Source organism: Echinops telfairi, unplaced genomic scaffold, assembly GCF_000313985.2.
Source record: "Echinops telfairi isolate 266 unplaced genomic scaffold, ASM31398v2 ScPeMD7_3533;HRSCAF=4204_0, whole genome shotgun sequence".
NCBI classification, from domain to species: domain Eukaryota; kingdom Metazoa; phylum Chordata; class Mammalia; order Afrosoricida; family Tenrecidae; genus Echinops; species Echinops telfairi.
The window spans coordinates 24,998,382-25,021,531 of record NW_022107431.1 but is presented as its reverse complement, the minus strand read 5'-3'; the positions used below and the strand labels follow the sequence as shown (position 1 = coordinate 25,021,531).

The 23,150-nt window shown below is 43.7% G+C and overlaps 1 protein-coding gene across 1 annotated transcript in view; it reads left to right on the top strand.

Moving 5' to 3' along the window:
• The first annotated feature begins 6,790 nt into the window (after nt 1-6,790).
• Nucleotides 6,791-23,150, top strand: part of UTRN (utrophin) — a 619,010-nt gene continuing 602,650 nt past the window's right edge. The window contains exon 1 of the mRNA XM_045294578.1: nt 6,791-6,948. Coding sequence (XP_045150513.1) covers nt 6,870-6,948 — 79 coding nt within the window. The 5' untranslated portion in view covers nt 6,791-6,869. The remainder of the gene's footprint in view (nt 6,949-23,150) is intronic.

The following is a 23,150-nucleotide window of genomic DNA, read 5'->3' as shown; positions in this document are numbered from 1 at the left end:
CCGGGCGAGCCTGTCACTCAGCTCCCAGGCCGGGCCCCGAGGCATCGGGAAGGCGAGGCTGCCAGGGAGGTGGCTCTGCGGTCGGCGCCTCGGGAGAGCAGCTCCTACCCGGCCGCCCGGCCGGAAACGTGCCCGGCCTCCGGGCGATTGCTGCGCCCCGGGGCGCGGCCAGCGGCACCCCGCCGGCGGTCCCGGGAGGCTGGGGCGGGGTGGGGGCGGATGCCTCCTGGGAGCGTAGTCCCGCGCGGTGGCCGCTGCTTTTTCCCCGGACCGTTGGCATCTCTTGCTCCAGCGGACAAGGTAACTCAGGGGCCAGAGGGCCAGTGGCTACTTAAAGAACCAACCAAAGCGTTACTTTTGGACCTTGCAACTTTCAGAAGCCACTCTGTTAGGCGCGAATTAGGGTTCCGTCTTCCAGGCCAGGTGACAGGAGAGACTCGTCGCCGAGTTGTTTTCTCGGGGAGGGAAGCGCGCGCGACTCCCGAGCGCGGGGTCCCACGGGTGGGTTTCTGCTTTCCAGTGACCCGAGGAGCCCGCGGCCCCACTCTGCGGCCGGCGCTCGGAGTCCCGGCAGGGCCACGCGCCAGCCTCCAGGTGGGCCGGAGGAGGCCTTGGCGGCGTCACCTAGGCCTCCCGGACCTCGCGGGTCCGTCCCCAAAGCCGCTCTTGGTGTGTAGGTGTGGGGATCACGCCTCTGTCGCCGCGGCCCGATCGCCCCGAGCCCGTGGGAGCTTAAACGTCGCCTAGATTCCCGGGTTGGGAGCTGGCTCATCCATCCCTTCGCAGCTTGCACCGCCTCGGGCGCCCAGTGGCCCTCCTGGCAGGTTCCGGTGGGCGCGGGGGTCGAGGGGGACGCCGCCTGCGGGAGCGCTGCAGGACTGGGGAGAAATGGAGGACTACGAAGCGTGGGCGCCGCAGCCCTCAGTGTACCAAGTCGGGAAGGCCAGGCTTTATATGGAGCCATTTCCCCGCCCCCTTTGCCAGCATTTTGAGGCAATGGCTCTTAATGCTCCTGTGTTTACCTAAAATATATTACCCTGTAAACGTGTGAAGCACCGTAGTGGTAACCTTCCTTGGGGCGCATCCGAGAGTGAACCAGCAGTTCTTGGCTCTCAGTGGTTTCTTTTGCACATTTCAAGCAGAGCAGTGGACTTTTCTTGCTCCCTTGACTTTCCTTCCCACTGTCCCCTGCATCCCCGGGCTGGGGTGGGGTGGGTGCCCAGTGTAAATGAAGCCCCTAAACCGCATCCCTATCATTGCACACAGTTGAATGGAAATATATAACTCGCACTGCTAAGGAGTTGAATCCCACTCACAGCGACCTGATGGGGCAGGGTAGAACTGCCCTTTCCGATTTCGGAGACTATCTCCAGGAGTAGAAAGTCTCATCTTTCACCCACGGAGCTGCTGGTGGCTTTGAACTGCTCACTTTTCAGTTAGCAGCCCACCTCCTAACCCACTCTTGTCACCAGGGCTCCTAAGTTTGAGTGTGCTTGCATGCGTGCGTGCGTGCGTGCGTGTGTGTGTATGCATATGTCTCTCGCATGTGCTCTCGTTCTATATTACACGGTCATGAATTGGAACAGGATGGCAACTAACAATAGATGTATTTCTCAAACTTTGTTATGAATTAGGTAGCGGTTCACACATCAGCTCTTCTTATTAGTATTCAACAACTTAAACAACTTCTCAAACCTCTGCGAATCCTGCTTGTCCATCTCCCTTTTCCCTCTCACATCTCTTTTCTAGCATCATACCTGCCCCATCAGCACGTTAATACCCATTTATCTTGTGTAGCCTATTCCTTCCCATCTCTGGTAACCATCAAAGTCTGTTTTTGTTTTGGTAGGAAAACCTCAATTAAATATATGTGTATATATGCATATATAAAAGTGGTAATATGTGCATTATATTGTGTGATTCTCAAATTATTTTACACTGTGAAGTTTGGCTTTAAGGTAATCCACTATCTCCACTTGCATCCCCAAATTTATTGCTGCACGCTGTTAGTTTCTGGTTCATCTGAAAGCCAGAAAAGTTCTGAAGAAAGAGTTGGTGAACATGAACAGTAAATAGTCGTTTATATTGGTTTCAGGAAGAAACCGTCGTCTCAACTTTGCAGAACATCATTATGCAGGAAGAGAAAGTGGGCCTTGGGGACAATAAATGACAATTGTGCAGGTCTTAAAATATCCCATTGATTTTTTTCTCAGTTCCTCATCTAACTTGGTGCGGCAGTGAGCCGTTAGATGGTCGTCTGTTATGTTCTCTTCTGACCCCCTTTTCTGCTGGATCTTTGCAGCACGCAAGGGCTTTCTTTATCAAGGAGAGGATATGGGAGATTATCTTAATGAAGGACAGTAGCAAACAGAAGCATAACCATGAAGGATTATTACTGGGAAGGTGCATATTAAACAGAGCCCTGTGTAAACAGTTGACTTTCTTTCATGGGTGGGGACAGTCTTAGGGAATCATTGGCTGAGACCAAATGGGAAGGAATGGATGAGGAATATCTTCTTTCAGAGGGGATAGTTGCTTTCCAGTAAAGAGAAATTTTGTTGGGAAGGCATTTTTCATAATAAAATTTTATGTGCATTCTTCTGAACAGGGTTTTGGTTCTGGAACATAATAAAATACATTTAAGGATCCAGCAAAGCTTTACATCCAGCAAAGCTTTACATAAAGAGAAGAACTTAATCACATCATAATCCACAGAGGCTTAACAGTAGTAGAACAATAAAAAAATAAAAGTTTTTTTTTAATGTGCTCATAAAATCTTGGAGACTTATGGGCCAAGCCATATTCCTCCCTACTGGCGAGGAAATTATTCCTCTAGCTCTAGCAATCTCTCAGCATTTTCATCTGGCTCAAACTTTTTTAACACTTAAAACTTATCCTATGTATAATTTTTGCTTCTAAATTACTGGAACACCCCCTTTTTCCTGACCTGGTCAGGAAAATAGTACAATGATTATGTAATAGATACATAAAATTGTATATACTATAGAAAATGTGGTCATATGTGGGATTAAAAAGTTCATAGCAAAAATGCGTTAACTTTTAATTCTGCTTTTCCAAGCTCCCATGTATTCCAAAATACTATGTACAATGTAAGATGTGAAATTATCATTTAGTTAAAATATTAAAATGTTATAAAATAATATACCATATGACATATCCTGAAGTAGCTCTGTGGCATAGTGGACTGCTCGTCGAACTGCTAACCAGATGGTCAGTGGTTTGAACCCACCAATGGCTCTTCCGGTAAGGAGTTACGGCTTTCTCCTCTGGTAAAGAGTTACGCACGGTCTGGGAAATCCTCAGGTGCAATTCCGCTCTGGCTTGTAGAGTCTATGAGTAGGAATTAAGTTGACGGCCGTGAGTTTGGGTTTTGGAGTTGATCAGGAGCTGTTGGCAGAACCGAGCCAAGCTGCTGAACCTGAAGTCACATTCTGATTCTGTTTGGGTTGTTGGGGCAGTGTCTTCCAGGAACTAGGAGGGCAAAGCACTGCTTCAGCTATTAGCTGTTGTAAAGATAAAGTGGAATCCCAGTTCTTTCAATTTGGAATATGTCTTCAATTAATTACTAAAGATTAAGATTATGTTATTTGAGTGGTATCTATATTCAGTAGAATTTATAGATATATTTTCATGACAGAATCTATGTAAATAAATAATACTATCCAGATTTTTTGGGGGGCATTTAAAAAAATCATTTTATTGGGAGCTCATACTGCTCTTAACACAATCATACACCCATCCATTGTGTCAAGCACATTTGTATATTTGTTGCCATCATCATTCTCAAAACATTTTCTTTCTACTTGAGCCCTTGGTATCAGCTCCTAACTATCCAGATTTGTGGATCTAATCCTGACTCGCTCCTAAGATCCAGATTGGAATATCCAACTGCTTTTATTTTTGTCATCTTCACTTTAATATTTAGAACCTCTCATCCCAAATCAATCCTCAAATCCTTTGGATTTTCATTTAATATCTAAATATCCCACCTATCTACCCACTTCTTTCCACGTGCTTTTATTTTGGCCACCATCATTCCTTGCCTGTCACATTACAATGGCAACACTAGCACAGAAGACACACATATGCCCTTCACCTCACTCAGTGCCATTAATTCGGTTATGACTCGTAGCGACTTCATAGGACAGAGTAGAACTGCCTCTGTGGGTTTCTGAGACTGAAACTCTTAATGGGATTAGGAAGCTTCAGCTTTCTCCCGATGAGCAGCTAGTGGTTTTGAACAGCTGACCTTGAGGTCAGCAGCCCAACACAACCTACTATGCCACCAGGGCTCCTTTGCCCTTCACCTAGAGTCCCCTATTATTATTTTGCAATATTGACTTCATCTGTCCCTGTCTCTCTGAATTTCTGTATGATGCCCTGTTTGAACATAAGTTGACAACAGTATTACTCTTCATTGCTACATTTTACCTTGTCTTCCATGGTCAAAGCCCTTCTCCTGTATAACTACAAAAACCATTCATCAATGATAAAGACATTCAGCTTTGATATAATGTCTGATAGACAAACAAACAAACTAACACAACAACAAAAAACGTAAAAGTTGGGGGAACTGTCCATCAATATTGATATATATGCCCTGGGTTCTTCATGGGACATTTTGCTATATTCTGCCATAGTCTTACTTGATTCCCCATGTATCACAGTGGTACATTTTCATGCCAGGATATTTTAAAAAGGTTTCTGATGGTGTTCTAGCTTAGAAGGATCTACTGGACTTGATGGCTCTTCAGATAAAGGCCAAAGCCTCAAGGCCCTGGTCCTGCCCGTCAACCTCTCCAGCTTTGCGTTCTTGGCACTTTTCCCTCCCCAGAAACTGGCCGTTACTCAGCTCCTTGAAGGCTCTGTGATCTTTTGTGACACTTTTCTTGAGATGCTTTTAGGATTGTCTCTTCCCACCTCCCTTGTTAAGTAATTAAATTATTCTCATCCTTGAAGGCTTGGCTCAAATGTCCCTTCTTCAAGTAAGCCTTCTCTAATGTCCTAGGGTAGGTCACATACCTCTGCTGTATGCTCCTGTTACTCCAGGTGTCTCCTGTGTACATTTGTAGCACATAGACATTGCTATGAAATAATTAATGATATAATTAGTTGCTGATGCTCATGAACTCCATGAGGCAAGAGCCTGCGGCTCCTGTTGGTGGCCATGTTCTCATGATCTAGCTTAGTCATCGCACACAGTTGTTGTTGTTAGATTCTCTTGAGTTGTGTCCGACTCATAGTGGCTCTTAGGCACAGCAGAATGAACAACTGCCCAGTCCCGCACCGTCTTCACAGTTATTCCCAAGTTTGAGTCCATTGTTACAACCATTCTGTTAGTCAGTTTCATTGGGGATCTTCCCCCTTTTTTGCTGACCCTCCTCTTTATCAACCTTTGATGTCCATCTCTAGGGACGACTAGCTGAAGTCTTGCCATCTTCGCTTCTAAGGAGCATTCTGACTTTCTTCAGAGACAGATTTGGCCATTCTCTGACAGTCCATCAGCATTCTTTGCTAGCACCATAATTCCAATGCGTCAACTCTTCCTGTCTTTTTTAAAAAATTCAGTGTCCAGCTTTTGCATTCATAGGAGGTGATTAAAAATACCATGGCTTGTGTTAGGTGTACCTTAGTCCTCAAAGTGACATCTTTGCATTTGAACACTTTGAAGAGTTCTTTTGCAACAGATGTAGCCAATGGGATGCTTCCTTTGATGTATTGTTTCCTCTGGAGGCGCTCAGTAAATAGACACATCTCAGTGATGCTGTGTTTGGTTCCAGACTACCACATAGAGAATATCTTATAAAGTGAGCCCCCTGGGCTGTCTGATTCCCAAGTGCATATAAACTCTATATTTCCATTTACTGTAGATGCTAAGTGAGCAGTAGCATTATGAAAAAGTTGGAAATGTTGGAAGAATTCCTAACATGTGACACAGAGCCATGAAGGGAGCATGTGCTATTGAAAAAGGTTCATAGGCTTGCTCAGTACAGGTTGTCACAAACCTTCCGTTTGTAAAAAATGAATTATCTGCAAAGCACAATGAAATAAAGTATGCCTGTATTTGATAGGCAAATGCTTACTCTATGGGTGTCATGTGTGTACATTTACATGTATTCATGGGGGCCTTCCACCTGGAGTTCGATTCTCCGCTCGTTCCTACCTCATTCACAGCCACTACTCTGTGCTCAGGACCGTGCAGTGCTTCGTTCTCTTGTGCCTAGGGTCGCTATGGGTTGTAACCAACTCGATGGCACTTAAGAACAACCAGCTCCTCTCAGTGGAGGCTTGCATGTTGGTATGATGCTGAGCAGGCTTCAGCAGAGCTTCTAGTTTAAGAGAAGAGAGACAAGACTAGAGAACTACTTCTGAAAGTTAGCCAGTGCAAACCTTGTGGATCACAGCTGGTGGTGGGGATGGCGCAGAACCGGGCAGTGTTTTGTTCTGTTGTGCCTGAGATGCCATGAATTGGGGGTTGCCATGAGTCACGTTGGGCTAATAACCGTAAGGCCAGCAGTTGGAATCCATCAGCTGTTCTGCGTGAGAAATATGAGGTTTTCTACTGCCCCCCTGCCTCCCCACACACACACACAAAATGTATAGCTTGGAAAGCCAGAGGGGCAGGGGCAGTTCCATACAATCTTACAGTATTGCTTTGAGTGGGAATCAGCTCAATGTCTGTGTGAGTTTTCTGGATGAGCCTCTGGCTCAATGGCAGCTAATAACAATTTATTCATTCAATACTTTCTCCTTTCTTTTTAGGTTTTAATGTCAAGTTGGACCCTTATGTAAAACTGAATGCCTTAAAAAGGAGTAAAGTCTTTGGATTACGTTGAAGCTCAGCAAAGATGGCCAAGTATGGTGAACATGAAGCCCTACCAGAGCAGGGACAAAATGAGTTCAGCGACATCATCAAGTGCAGATCTGGTAGGTAATGGGAGCTTACAAAACCAGACGGCATCAGTGCTTTTGGCTTGGTTTGCCATGATTCTTTGGAGGCAAGCTTCTTTGGAGGCAAGCTTCTTTGGAGGCAAGCTTCTTGTTCACTGCTGTCCAGTCGGTTCTGACTCAGAGTGTCCCCAAGCCCAACAGAATGAAATGCTGCCCTGCCTTGCCCTGCCCTGCCTGCATCCTCCTCACAGTTGTTCATGCTTGCGTCTATTTCTGTTTGCTCTGACAAATGCTAATTGTCTTGTAAACAATAATATCTCTTAGTGTCGTGTCTTAAATTCTCCACTTGATTTTGTCTACTGGATGTTGACTGGCCTTGCTTGGAGAAACTGCTGTCTGTAGTGGATTGTCCAACTCCGTACCCTATTTTTTGAGCTTGAAGGAGTTAGAGTAGGAAGTGCCTGAGTTTCTGGCAGATTTGGTTTTTGACTTTATTGCCATATCTCCTCACCCTAACCCTTCATTCCTTTGGAATACTTGTTAGAACTCCTCAAGGTACAGTTCTCACTTTGGTAATTGAGATAGTTACGGTTCATTGTGCCAACCTGGCCGATGAACACGTGGGATTATTTGAAGGGTGGCTCAGTGAGCCTCGCCTTTCGAGTTCTCAGGTCTCTTGCTTTGTGATGGTCGGACCAGGGTGCAGCTCCCTTGGCCAGTTCCCTGCTTCAGCTGGCAAGCTCACTTCCTGCAAGACATCCCCAAGGAGAAGCCACATGGACCTACCCTGATGCAGCCCTGGGCGCTTGAGCAGCTGTGTGGAGACCTCTGCTAGTGCTGAGATGCTTACATGCTCACTGATTTGGCTTTCCTCCAGCAGTTGGCTTCATTGCATGTTTTGTGAGATTGAGGAGGACTTTGTAGATTGTTGTCTGTATGGGCTAATGTTGGACTTATGGGCTTGGACAGCACTGGGTTGGGATGCTTTCTTAATGTGCACTTACCCTTTATATAAAACTCTCTTTTATACATGAGTTTCTGTAGACTTGTTTCCCTAGTTTACCCAGACTAACATAGTAATCTAATAAACAGATTAATGAGTTTTATATGAACATTTAAATTGGGAACCTCTCGGTATAATGCCTCTCCCCCTGATCTTTTTTATTCAGCTGAGAGCTTTTGGACTCTGGCAGTACAAGTGAATCAACTGGGGAGGTTTTTGTGTTTTTTCTGAAAAATGCAGATGCGTTGGCTCTACTCCAGACTGATTGAATAATAATTTCTGTGTTTCTTAAAAGTTTCTAATAGGATTCTGAGATAAAACCAGGAGTAAGGGCTGCTGATTTAACCCAGTAATACCAAAAGTATTGGTGGAGACTATAGGAAGTTCTTGCTTCCTCAGGAGAACCTCTCCTTCTGGTGGTTTCTGCAGGCTTAAGGGGGGCCGGGGCTGGGACGATGGGGTGGGATGGGGAGGGGCAGGTATTTCTGAGCAGGCAGAGCTTTGGAACTTTTACAAAGCCCCACCCTGGGTCTGAACACTATTTGAGTCACTTTAAGAGTCACTTTGAGATACCAGATTACATCTACTGTCACTTTAAAAATAACAAAGGAACCAACAAAGCCTTTTTATAGGGTGAGGGTGGGAGGCCATGCAAACCATCTTTATATTATGCTAGGAACTGATTTCTTATGAATTGAAATCGCAGAAATATATATTGAAACAAACTGCTTTAAGATACACATTATTTCCCCATGATTGTTGGTTGGTAAGGACATGGGTTATTATAGACTGGTCTCTAATATGTGATTGTTATGTAGGCTGAAGGACCTGTTGGGGGGTACGGTTTAATAACTTGTTTTAAAACATAACTTCAAGACTATTGTATTCTGCTGGAATCATTTTGCTTTTTAATGATCTGGTTATTATAAAGGGAAGTATAATAAGGGACTCTTCATATCTTTGGAAGAGGATAGAATATATATCCAGAAACATAAATGTAACAAGTAAAATGGAACAGAGACTATTGTTTATGATTGTTATGTTCTGGTAATTGTGAGGAAATATATCCTTAAACTCTTTTTTGTGTCCATCTCCATTATAGTAAATAACTTTGCATACTTATGAATATTTAACCCTTCCATAAGAAAGCAATTCTATGTCTTTAAAAATACTAGCTATAGATGACAAGCACTTATACGTCCACACTTTTCTTTAAATTGAAAATTGTGATTTTTTAAAGGGATGACTGCTTAGGGACAGTTTTGGATTTTTAATATATGTTTTTAACATGTGCACACCAAGTGACCCAATGATTCTATTTCTAGACATTTACCCCCACCCCAAGGAAAAAAAGGAAATCAAGCTCAGGATTAGTTATAATCATATATTACATATAATATGTAAAATAATAAGAATTACATGTGATGTATAAAAATATATAAACTAAAAGTAAACATGCTGCCATCAAATCCGTTCTAATACATATATATATATATATATAAAAATCCACTCTTGGGGATTGTTCATTAATCCATTATTTCTGAAATTGTTATGAAAAGGTTATGAAATGTCTTACTCCGAGGTCTAGGATTATTAATGTCTAACTCAAAAAGGGGTGTCTTGGTCAAGTAACTTTAGGGAACAGTGATAAACCTACACAATTACTCTACCCTGGGGCCTCTGAACATACTTATGGCATCTCAGTGGGCTTAAGTAAATTAAGGCAGAGCCATAGAGCAGAAGTTGATGTGTTTGTGAAAATTGTGTGTGTGTGTGTGTGTGTGTGTGTGTGTGTGTATGCATGGACTGTGTTCTTAAGATATCAAGTAAAACCATATGTGTAATGTTAGCCCATTACCGGGAATAGATGTTTTGTAAAAAACGTCATTTAGCAGCGTATACCCTAAATGTTGATGAGTATTATCTCTGTATGTTGGGAATATTAGTTTTCTTCTTTGCTCATATGTATTTTCCAAAGTTCTTCAGTGAGCCCATAATACTTATTTTTTATTTCTATTTTTTAAAGGAGGCGGCTCTCAAATTGCTTGTATTATTCCCATGCCAGTGTTATGACTGTCACTTTGTGTGTGTCCTCCTTCAAAGCACACTGAGAATGTAGCTGAGGCATATCTGAGTTATGAGTCACGTTCCTTGGGTTGGATTATGTTGCGAAAGCCAGTAGATAAAGATGGATGTGAATGGGCCTGTTAGTCCCAGTCTGACTTTCTGGGACGTACTTTTTTGATGCTTTTAGTTAGAGTGATAATGTCTAGTGGTTCTGCAAAACCCCCATAGTGAGACGAGGTTTTAGCCCAGGCTAAGATGAAGGACTTGCCTGTATCTAATACATGTATTTTTATAGCTCCTCCTTGGACATGCTCTCTGTGGGATTTGTTGATCTTTTTTTTCTTTTTCTCATTAATCATTTTATTGGCTGGGGGGCGTGGTTCTTACAAATCTTATAACAGTCCATCATTCAGTTGTGCTAAGCACACTTGTACATATGTTGCCATCAACATTTCCAAAACATTTTCTTTCTACTTGAGCCCTTGGTATCAGCTCCTCTTTTTACCCCACCCTCCCACCCTCCCAAACCCTTCATCAAGTCTATATTATTGTTATTGCGTGTCTTACACCCCTCTCTTTTTTTAAGAGAGTAGGCCGAAACACGATGCCCTTTTAAAAAGTGAAATATGTTGCCACTGAACTATGTGATGTGTCAACTCCCGGCAGGAGCATTCTACACCTGAAATATGAGACTGGTGTGTGACGCATAGAAAGTAGAAGAGCACTCTTCCTGCTACTTCAGTCCGTCAGCAACTGACATAGATGAAGGGCGGTGGTTGTTCGGTGCCCTCGAGCCTATTCCCGCTCAGAGGGACCCTAATTATGTACAGCAGAATGACACACTGTCTGGTGCTGGGTCGTCCTCCCAACTGTTCTTATGCCGAGCCCATTGATACAGCTACTGTGCCAGTCCTTTTTGTCAAAGGTCTTCTTTCTCACTGCCCTGCTACTTTACCAAGGATGCTGTCCTTTTCCAGGGACTGGTCTCTCCTAAGACCATGTCCAAAGAACACGAGTCAAAGTCTTGCTTTCCTTCCCTCGAAGGAGCATGCTGACCACACTTTTCCTAAGACATATTTGTTTCTTCTTTCCGCAGTCCAGCTTTTCCATGTTCTTTACCAGCACAATCATTCAAATGCATAGATTCTTCAGTCTTCCTTATTCGGGGCCCAACTTTCACATGCACAGGAGGCGACTGGAATTACCTGGCTTGGGTCAGGCACACCGAATTTAGTCCTCAGAATAACATCCTTGCTTTTCAACCTTTTTAAGTGGGCCTTGTGAAGTGATTAATTAAAACACAAAACAAAAAAGCAACGTCTTGTGCAGCAGATGAAAGGTAGTCTTTCGTATAGATTAAGTCCTCCTTCTGTCCTTCTCAGGGCTGCTACAGTGCTGCTAGGTTGTCTGTGTGGCAAGGAGAAGCATGTTGACTTTTGTAACTTGGGAGGTAGGAAACAGAGGGCTCTCAGCTAGGGAGGAACCATTTGTTAAATGAATCAGTCAGTTATGGGCCACCTTGTTGTTGGTTTCCAAATGTTCTTAAAAAGATCCCGGGTAGGAAGGCTGACTGTAACAATGTTGCATTCCTTTCTTTCACCATTTCTAAGCTGGGACCCTCAAGGACAAACTTCACCATCGCCTGTGAGGTCCTCCCAGGCTCTGCCCACACACCTTTGGTGATAACCTGACATTGTATCATGACATGGTGACATGGTGATACAAAGGGTGCTGATGATGACACCGATGAGGATAGGACTCCAGCCACTCTAACTTAGTGAACGCACACTGTTCGGTGCTAAGAGTTTAATCCTCACAAGCCCCAGTTGACAGGCGAAGTAATGCCGCACTGATGAGACCATCGATGGAATCTGCTGCATGGGCCTGCTTGCCATTTCTCCACAGGGCCCAGTATGCTGACCTTGGACCTTCACACCTCCCTTCCCCTCTTGTCTTTGTCTGGCTGGCTCCTCTTTGCCATTTAGATTGAAGCTTAAATGTTACTTTCTCTGAGAGTTCTCCCCAGCTGGCCACTCCTCTCGATTGTATGTGTACAAGAGGACTTGAGACAGTTCCTAGAAAAAATGGAGTTACAAGGTCGAGGATTCTTCCCACCGGCTTTTTGAAACCACCTCCTCGAAGTTCTTAGATTGTCTTTATTTGAGGCACCCTGGTGGCACAGTGGTTAAAGTGCTAGGTCACTCACCAAGACATCAGCGGTTCAAAACCACTGATGGCTCCATGAGGTGGGTGGGGGTGGTGGGGGAGTTGGGGTGGTGGGGAAGTGGGGGTGGAATAATAGAACAGTCTTTGTAAAGATTAGACGTTGGAAGCCCTATGGGGCAGTTCTATTCTGTCTTTCCAGGATTACTAACAGACTCGATAACAATTTTTTTTCCAGTAATTGTCCTTATTTCTGATATTTTTCTTTTTGTGTGTGTTGGTAAACATCCTTTTCACTCGAATTTAACTCCGTAGAGTGCTATCCCTGGCTCATAGTGCGTGAGCAAGCAATATTTATATAACAAGAAAGGCTACAGAGCTAGGCAGTGCCAGAGCTGGGTGATCCGACGTCCAGAAACTGCACATGATCACTGTCTGCATAGTGACCAGAATGGAGTCCTGCTTGCACCGTGGTTCGACTCTCAGCTCCTAACCTGAAGGTTGGCCATTCAAACCCACCTGCTACTCCACAGGAGACAAGGCCTGGCAGTCTGCTCCTGTAAAGAGTTTAGCCCTGCGAACAAAATGTGGCATTTCTACTCTAATTTCGAGGTTCACTATGAGTCGGCAACAGGGTAAACCTAGTGACCTGACTCCTAACAGACAGTCATTTGGTGCCTACCTCTGTCCTTATGGATTTTAGACTTCATTAATGTTGCACTACACGTTCCTTCGGCCTTTTCTTTCACAGTCACCAAGGTTGTGTCCCTGGGCCATGAGGTAGAGCTTCTCTAGGCCCCTGATTGGCACCACAGCCTGACGGGGTGGGACCAAGTACAGGAGACACAGGGAGCCTAGTGCTCCCAAGATTGCTGGGACCCTTGTTTTTGCTTCAGGCCCCTTTCTTTCTCCACTGAGACTTTGCAAAGGAGAAACGATCAGCTGACAAGCAGCCCTCTCCTGCTCCTCATGTGAATCCCTCTTTCTCTTTTCACCTGACTCCTGCTCAAGGCTTTTAACTGCTGGTAAACAAAGGTAGTGGGTTTCAGACGCACTGAGATTTGGCACACCGAAATCCTGGTCTGATGCCTAGATGGGTGTCTGTGGTATTGAAAGAGTTGGTGGCGGAGGAAGAAGGGAGACCGGTCAAAGCAAAATAAAGCTTAACTCTTTCTGTGGAAGATTAGACCTGCCTCCATCGATAGCGGGCCCCGAGCATTTGCTACCTTTGGGCGAGAGCACGCTTGGCTAAACCTGATTTCGTTGTCTGAAAAGTATGAGGCTCCTCACCTGGTTGTTTCCTTCTTTTTTTCAGGAGATTTCTCTCACGTTCAGGAAAGACAGTATTTAAGGAGTCATTGGTGTCTCCCCACTTCCTGTTAAACTAGATATTTGTAAGGATGCTTTTCTAAAGAGCTTCAGGGGGTGGGAAAAATTGGTGTCCCCCCACCTTTTCTTTTCTTTCCCTAAAGCTTTACGTGGCTAGAATACCGGTGCTTTGAAGGGAGGTCTGTGAGCAGGTTTGGTTTTTTCCACGCACCCTGGGGATTGGTGGTGATGGACGGTTACGCCGATGAGGGTTCGGCTCTGATGGAGGAGGGCGGCTGGCGTCAGAGTGAGCGTGGGACCAGGCCCAGCTTCGTGGGCTCATTATGCCGAGGTGGCCTCATCCTAGGAAAGTTTTCTGCCTGGCCATGATTCGCGTGACCTGCTTCTGGGGCTGTGGAAGATTTAGAGTCCGTGCGTCATGACCAGCAAGCATGAGTTGCTGAGAATGACCCTCAGCCCCGGATGTGCGTTAGTTAGTTATCTAGAACGAGTGGACAGCTTACTTTTTTGGAACCTTATCTGAACCCAGAAGATTGAATTGAATGCTGGTAGGATGACTTTCTGGGAGCCAGGGAACACACCAGACCATCTGAGCAGTTGTAAATATTATTTAAAATTTAATTTCAGCACGTGACAAAGAGCATTCAGGTGGTTTCCGGTATCTTGGTTAGATTATTTTTCTCTCCCTTGAGCTGTGTGTGGGCAGAGGGCTTGAGACTTGCTATCTTATTACTTCTACGTTTGTGTGCTTTAAATGTTTAATGATTTATAAACTCATTCTAGTATTTCAAAGGAGTCAGCGTGAAGGCTTTTTAATATATGCCTCCGCATGCGATAGTGACTGGTGGACTGAGTATCCAATCTGGTTTCGGAGCTTTTCACCTGTGCTTGCTGGGCCCGGCTTTCCACCTGCCAGTCCCGGGCAGCAGGTAAAGTTCCCAGCTCCTAGGCAACCTTCAGTCTTCTCACTGGTGCCTCGAACAATAAAAACAGGAGCACAGGCAAACAGACCGAAACCCAACCACCACAGGCCAGTGGCTGAGGAGTTGGTTCAGATTCAGGGTGCCCCCGGGTGTGTCCGAGTACACCAGTCCTCCACAGGCTTTAAAAGGAAAAACAATTGTGCATTGGGTAAAGGTTTTCAGAGCAGATCATCAGGGATTTTTTTAATTCAATAAAATAAATTTAATGTTTGTATACTGGAAATGATAATACACTGTTTAAAGAAATTAATAATACACAAAATCACCTGCTGTCACCAAGTTGATTCTGACTCATAGATACCCTCTATAGGTATACACACACATATATTTATCTTTATGCTAGCCATGTGTATAGGATAGTTGAGGCTCTACATCTGTATGGGAGCTGAAAGTCTCATCTTTTTACTATGGAGTAGCTGGTGAGATTGAATGGCTGACTGCATAGTTAGCAGTTTAAGGCTTAACCAATACATAAATGAAGGTAAAGAAAGTTTATATTCTTGATGAGAAGACTTATTATTGCCCATATATGAATATTACTCAGTGATCTGGAGACTGCACTTTAGAGTAAATGGAAACTTCTTCACATTCGGATGGAATGTGAACAGGCAAATTAGGCATTATCCATGTCTTATTGTTTGATATTTTACTTAGGCATACAATTAGTAGATCATCGTGACTGTTTTAGTGTAATCAAGTGGTGTTAAATACATGTCAATTTAAAAAATATAATCTGTCACAAAAGATTCATATTAATTATATTGATTATGTATTCTAAGCAGATATATAATTATTCGATCATTTATTTATTTTAATTTTAAAATACTTTTACTGGGGGTTCTTACATATCTTATCAGAATCCATACATTCATCCAGTGTGTCAAGCACATCTGCACATACGCCGCCATCATCGTTTCCAAAGCATCCTCTTCCCCCTTGAGCCCGGACCATCAGTTTTACATTGCGCAGTTCATAGACATTTTGTTTCATCTCGTCCACTGCAGTCCCCTCACTCTACTGTCCCTTCCTCCCTGTGGCTCCTGTTTCTATTCTCCCTCTGTTTGGAACCCTCTGACCTGCCCTTTGCTCTGAGATGGTGGATTATAGTCTAAGGTTCGTGTGCCTCACTAGTCTTACTGTTCCCCTTTGCTGTGAGATGCAGTGGAGTTGGTTCTGACTCACAGCGACCTTGTGTACATGAGACTGCGACACCTCCCAGTCCTGCGCCCCAGGTTGCAGCCACCACGTCCATTCATCTGTCCAGAGAGTGTTTCTCTTTTTCGCTGGCCCTCCACCGCACCAAGCATGGCGGCCTTTTCGAGGGCCTGGTTGCTTATGAAAACATGTCCAAAGTATGGGGGACAAAGTCTCACTATTCTTGCTTCTAAAGAGTCTTCTGGCTGTATTCTTCCAAGACATACTTGTTTTTCTTTTGGAAGTCCATGGTACTTTTAGTATTTTTCGTCAGTACCATAATTCAAATGCATTGATTCTTCTATCTTCCTTAATCCATGTCCAACTTTCGCATGCATATGAGGTGATTGAAAATACCATGGCTTGAGCCAGGCACACCTTAGTCCTTAAAATAACGTCCTTGCTTTTTAGTACCATAAGAGGTCTTGTGCAGCAGATTTAGCTAATGCAACTGGTTTTTTGACCTCTTGCCTGCTGATTTCATGAGCATTGATGGTGGATCCGAGCAAGGGGAACAAATCCTTGACAACTGCACTCTTTCTCCATTTATCATGATGTCGTATTGCTGGTCCCGTTGGGAGGATCTTGGTTTTCTTTACAGGAAGATGCAAGCTGTACTGAAGGCTGCCGTCCTTGTCTTCGTCAGCATGTGCTCCAAGTCCTCCTCACTTCCAGAAAGCAAGGTTTACCATCTGCATATCATTTCTCTTTCTGATCACTCTAGTTTTTGGCTGAAATTTGAGCCACCATGGGGAGTTTATTTTCAGACGTGTAGAATGATTAAGGGCCATAGTCTGGCGGGTTCTACTTATCTCTATTTGACTAGCAAGCCTGGCCTCTTTCATGATTTTGAGTTTTGCTCCATATTCCGTGGCACCCCTCCTCCCATTAGCACCTTCTAATGTAATGATTTTCAGAGCAAACGGCAGTGCTTGCTGGGCACGATCTCATTCTTGTCCCAGAGTTGTGAAGACTGCTGTTCAAGGGACTAATTGTTTTCATTATCTTTTGATTCGTATCATTCTTTCCCTCCAGATGGGAGAGACCAATAGTTGCATCTTAGGTTGGCAACTAGGGTCTTGAGGTTTTCAGAGCCTAGATGGTACCCACCAAATTAGGGTGTCTTCCTGCACTATGTGAGGCCAACTGATCTTGCGCTTCCTGAGACTAACGCCATAGGGTGTTCTGTGGTTGGTTTTCAAGAGGTAGATGGAAAAACCTTTCTTATGAGACATCTCGGGGTATACTTGTATTTCTAACCTTTCAGTTAGCAGCTGAGGGTGCACCACCCTGGGATTCCTAACAGTTAAGTCACCGAGGTTTATTTATGTCCTGTAAGACTGTCCCTGGTTAATGCACTTGGCTCAGAGCCGAGAGGTTGGCAGTTGACTACTCGCTGACAGGTTGACAAGCCTGCCTATCTGCTTCTGGAACCAACTCACCAGCAACTGACAACAATAATTTATATCCCGTGGGGTTCGCTATTAGAAACTTGTTCTTTTGGTCTATTTTAATAATTGCTTGTGTGTGCCCATCTGGCAACTTAGATTAAGGCTTGGAGTGGTGAATCTCACATGGCTTTGGAGAACTCAGTTTCTTTAAAAACAAATCTATTTTGTCTATCACAGCAGGTGGACAGCAATATGTGCAGCAATAAAATAACATTTTGAATATTCTCGAGGGATTTTATTTGAATGCGTGTCTTGCTGTCTGGTTATTATTATTCAGTTTAGTAATTTTAGCTTTGAGAGAAATGTAACAGAATTTTTTTCCCCCTCAAGAGCAGGTTTAGAAAAAAAAAAAAGCACATAATATCATTTCTACCGCAGCAGAGAATCCAATTAAAAACCAAAACCAAAACTTGAATCTTTAAAATAAAAGTGGTATAGGCTTGAAATAAAGATGCATCTATTGAAGTGTGAAAAAGATGCAGACATTATTGAACACATAATTAATATCACATGCAAGTAAAATTTTGCTGAAGATAATTCAAGCACAGTTGCAGTAGTACATCCACAGGGTGCTGTCATAAACTCAAGCCAGATTCAGAAGAGGTTGTGGAGCAATCGATTTCATTGCTGATGTCAGAGAGATGTTTACTTGTGTTTTATTGACTATGCTAAGCCATTCACCTGTGTAGATCATAACAACCTATGGATAACTCTAAGAAGAATTCTAGATTTCTCATTATGCTCATGCAAAACCTGCATCTGGACCAGTGGTTCTCAACCTTCCTAATGCTGTGATCCTTTAATACAGTTCCTCATGTTGTGGTGACCCCCAACCATAACATTATTTTTGTTGCTACTTCATAATTGTAATTTTCCTGCTGTTATGAATCGGGCAACCCCTGTGAAAGGGTCATTCCATCCCCACAGGGTTTGCAACCCACAGGTTGAGAAACCGCTGATATAGTCCAAGAGACAGTTATTTGAACAGAAAAGGGGAGACTATGGCTTAAAATCAGGAAAGATGTGTGTCAGGGTTGTATTCATTCACCATACTTAATCAATCTTTATGAAAACTAAAACCAAGTTCACCGTCATCAAGTGACTGCAATTTGATCGATTGGTTCTTTTGCTGCTTAATAAGTTGCATGATTGAGTGGTTATTTTACATTAATTCAAAAATACGTAAATTCATATTTATTTTGGAAATTGAGTTTTCAGGCTTATGTGTATGAAATTCTTGATTTAGGCTGCATGCCAGGACCATCCTTTGGGATTCTGGGTCAGTCATTTGTGGTGGGTCCAGGGTCCAGTGGTTAATCTCCTTAGTGTCATTGATTCATAGGCAAGGAGGGCAGGGCTAGACTCTTGAAACTAAAGTGAGAGTGGTATGTGCATTTCTGGGGAGGAAGCACGTCTGTAGTTAAGTGTTTAGATTCTACTTACAAACACTTCCCTAAACCGTTTGGAGAGGTGATGGATTTCTGAGTCTTGGGCATTTTTTAACTCTTCCTTTTGTCTTCTTGTGTAAGTGTTGGAATTGTCCTGAGCAAAGGTAGAACTGAGGAATGTGGGTCAGGATGAACCTAGATGCATTTGTTATTGTGCCTCATTGAGCTACAAGTTCTTGCTATTGCTCAGAAATAGCGTATTGCATTCCCAAGTCTCCCACTTTAGTGTGCTTTCTCAGAGACTGAGCACTTTTCTTGAACTCTGCCTTGGACCCTGTAGGAGGATTGAGTCCTAAAATGTTTTGAGGAATGATGTACAAATGCGCTTTACACAATTGATGTGTGTATGGATTGGGATAACAGTTGTATGAGCCCCTAATAAAATGTCAAAAAAATAAATAAATAAAATAAAAAAGGTAAAAACAAAAACAAAAAAACAAAACAAAACATTTTGTGCAGATTTTCTAAGGGATACTTTTTCCAAGACAGCTTTAAAAGGAGGATGTGTTTTCAATGCGGGGTGAGAGGGAGAAATGTATCCAATCACATGCCTCCGTCATATTTTATTCTGATCTTCTCTAAGGTTAGAGGAAAGTATTACCTATGTATAGGCTTCCCTGTTTTTGGATGCTGAAATAGGTGAAATCTGCCCTTAGATTGCATTTAGATACACTTAGTCAGAAATAAAATAATTTGGCTACCATTAAAAAAAATGAGTGGAAAAAAATGAGTGGATTTTGCGTCTACATACACAGAGCCAGTGATCATCTGGAGTCATCCTTCTATAAATTTAACCAGTTCTCTTCTAGACCGTGAGTTCTTTGTAGTTATGTCTTTGAGTGCTAATATTTAACCTCTTTGAAAGTAAAAAGAAGGTAAAAAGAAAGCAAAATAAAGAGCCTTCATTTCTCTCTTGATTGAACAAGTTCCAGAGTGGTTTTCAGATACGTGGTTTCTTGTTCATACGGCACTGAGTGGAATGAGGCTGTGTCTCACAATTTAATGGGACCCCTTTCTGGACCACAGGAGCCCTGGTAGCATAGAGGTTTATGCAGTGAGTTGCTAACCACAAGGTCAGCAGTTCAAATCTACCAGCTGCTCGGAGGCAGAATGATGTGGTTTTTACTCCCATAAAGAGTTGCAGTCTTAGAAACCCACAGAGGAAGTTCTCCTTTGTCCCTAACGGTTGCTGGGAGTGGGAATCAGCCTGATGGCTGTGAGTGTTTTGTTGTTTATTTTTCCTTCCCGGGCCGTTGAGATGGGTGATCATAGGGGAGCAGCTGGGAAGGCTTGAGTGGGAGAATCCTCTCTATTTGAGCAGAGACTTGTGTGCAGAGGCTGCTCCTGCCTAGTGTGGGGTAAGGGGCTGCTTAAAGCGCTCCTATTGCATTTGCTGATTTGAAATAAGGAGACCACAAAATAAAACCCTTAACATTGACTCTCAATCCAATAGACTTTAAAGCAAAATTTGATGCCAAGCTGTAAATGATATACTTTTCAAACCCAACTTTTGAATTGGCAGCTTTTAAATTACATGTAAAATATATGTATGTATATATGTATACACACATATATCATTAAACATTTTAGACACATGGACATGAAAATGTACATATTGTCTCAGAAACTCACCGGGCCGGTTCTGCCCTGTCCTATTGTGTCTTTATGGGTCAGCATTGACTTGATGGCAGTGAGTTTGGCTTTTGAGTTTATTGACTCAGAGTGGAGAGAATGCATCTGAGTTTTATTTGACAGTGAGGACACATGGCCTCACCCAAAGCCACCTTGTGGGGGTTTCATCAACAAAGCTCAGTGCTCTAGTAAAATCTGTTACGCCAGGTAGTTGCTTCCTAGATTTTTAGAAGATGTCATCCAGCAGAAGTATTTGGTTTTGCTTGTAGGATGTTTAGGGTTCAAAAGAGACCTCAATAGAACGTTTATTAAGTCTTACGAGAGACAAAGGCAACAAAAAGACATAGGCCCATCATCGGGATGAGGGAGGACATCATAATGATGTCCAGGGGTTCACAGTCAGGATGCTAGTTAACTGAAGCATGGAACAAAGGAAACCATCACAAAGTAATGATTGGTGGCAGATCAATACATCACAGTTACAAGTGGGACTACAGAAGTGGGCATAGGACCACAATTAGGATAGGTACTTAGTTAGGAGAGCGTACAAGGTTGGGCCAGGGTATTTCAACCAAGACACTCAGGACATCACTGTGACCCTCTGTACTGTCCTCAGTATGTGATCTCCATCAAGGACATACCCAGGCAGAGCTGGCTGGAGAGGGGCGGAGGTAATTCACTTTTCAATGTACCCTGCCTGAGAGCAAGGTAATCCTTGGTTAATGATCAGAAGGAATTCAGTGGCTGTTTAATCTATGTGGGAACTCTGCAAATGGATTTTGAGCTATTACTGCCCTTCATAGCCTTCTGCAAATTGGGGTGCTCAGAGTTTCAGCTCTAGTGTAATGAGGAGCTGAATACACAACCACGGCCCCGCCAGGGCTCACTGAGCTGTGTTATTTCACTTCATAGGCGCCTTTTCAGAAGCTACACCAGGTTCTTCAGACTCTGGGTGGTGTAAATGGTTAATGGGTTCCGCTGATCACCTAAACGTTAAAGGCTCAAGTCTACCCAGAGGCACCTTGAAAGACAGCCTTGATCTGTTTCTGAGAAATCAGACACGGCAAACCTTACGGGGTAGAGTTCTGCTCTGAGGCGCGTGGGGCCTCCATGGGTTGGAATGGATTCGACAGCCATCAAAAATACCTGATGTAAGGGCAAGTGTGGATACGTATGCTTCCTTTGGTGCCTCAGGTTGGCCTTACTGAATATATGGTGTGCATAGAGCTGATGCTGGGGGATGATTGTTTGGTGTAGGACAGATCTTACTTTCGGAAAAAGACCTGGAAATCAACTTATGAAAAAGCAGCCATCGGAAGCCCTGTGGGGCAGTTTTACTTTTACACATAGAGGATTACCAGAAGTTGGAGTCAATTCTACTGCAAGTGTTTAAAAAACTTTATTTATAATAGTTAAAAAAAACCACACCATGCCTATAGGCCTTACTCATCCAGCAGATGCTTATTGGCTAGTCATTGTTGCTAGCTGCTGGGCTCACGGGTCAGCAAGACGTGCCTCTGTTCTGGAGGTGCCCTTGGGCTAGTTGGGATGCAGTCTCAGCAGAGTACACAGGACAGTGGGGGGTTGGAGGCTCGTGGAAGGAGGGCAAGGTTTTACAGTGGTGGGAATGAGGGTGGGCCCCAGTAGAAGAGGGGCTTCTACTCACTGTCCATGGCTATCAGGTTGATTGGGACTTGTGGCAACTCTGTAAGGCAGGGTACAACTACTCTCTTTGGGTTTCTAAGGTTATACATCTATATGGGAGCAGAAAGCCTCATCTTTCTCCCATGGAGGGACCGGTGGAATCAAACCACCAACCCAGTGGTTTTCAGCCTAACTTGTTATCCACTCCACCACCAGGGCTTCTTGAGAGGCACTTTGTGATAGGTAGATTTATTGTGGCAACCTGGCCAATAGGAACATGTGAGATTAATGAGGTCACAGTTTGATTGGGGGGCAAAGAGATAAATGACTCAGTAAGGCCCGCTCCTTTCTCTGTTGCTCTCTGGTGATCGGACCAGCGTGTAGCTGCTTTAGCTAGTTCTCTGCCTCAACTTGTAAGCTACACTACCGGAGGGACAGCCAACCCATGGATCTTGTCGCTAGAGCTTGAGGTTCCTTCAAGACCAGCTTCACCACGCTGCTGGTGTATACATCGCTTGAGCTTGAGGCTGGCTGATCCTGTCATCTTGCATTGCTCAAGTTCAATATCCCATCCGGGCCTGATTCACTAAGCTTCTGAGCTGCAGATGGTTGGTGACCCATCCTGCTGTTTGCTGCCTGTGGGCGGACTGCCTGCATTGCCTTAGGGAAGACTTAGCTGTCTGCTTCCTAGCAGCCCTCATGAGTTGAAGGACTTCCAGTATATTAATTGTTCCATGGAAGGGAGTTGAGACACACACACACACACACACACACACACACACACACACTGTATATACTTGTGTATAAGCCGAATTTTTAGCACATTTTTAATGTAGTTTTTGTGGTAAAATTAGATGCCTCGGCTGTTATTCGGGTCGGCTTATACTTAATATATATGGTATATCTATGCATATATCCATCTATAAAATCATACGTGTCCTGTGTTTTTTTTTCTCTAGAGAACTCTGTCCAGCACATACTTCAAAGCTGGGGAATTTGAGGCCATATCTTGATGCGCTCATAGGAAGCAACCATGTGGACAACAAGGAAGAGCATTTCAAGTTAATGGAAAAGAGCCATGGATTTTTAGTCTGAAGCTGGTAGCTTAGGGTCACTGGAGTGTTGGGAATGAATTGAGGGACAGGAGGGTGGGTATAGTTGGATTTTGAAAGCCCTTGTGTAGAATGGGCGTCGTTTCCCTTTTGGGAACCATGGTAGAACTTTCATTGGGCTAGAGTAACTCAGATCTGTTTTCCAGACATGTAACTTGTTGGCAATAGGATAGATAAATCAGAAGAGAACAGAGTTGGAGGTAGGGGTGCCA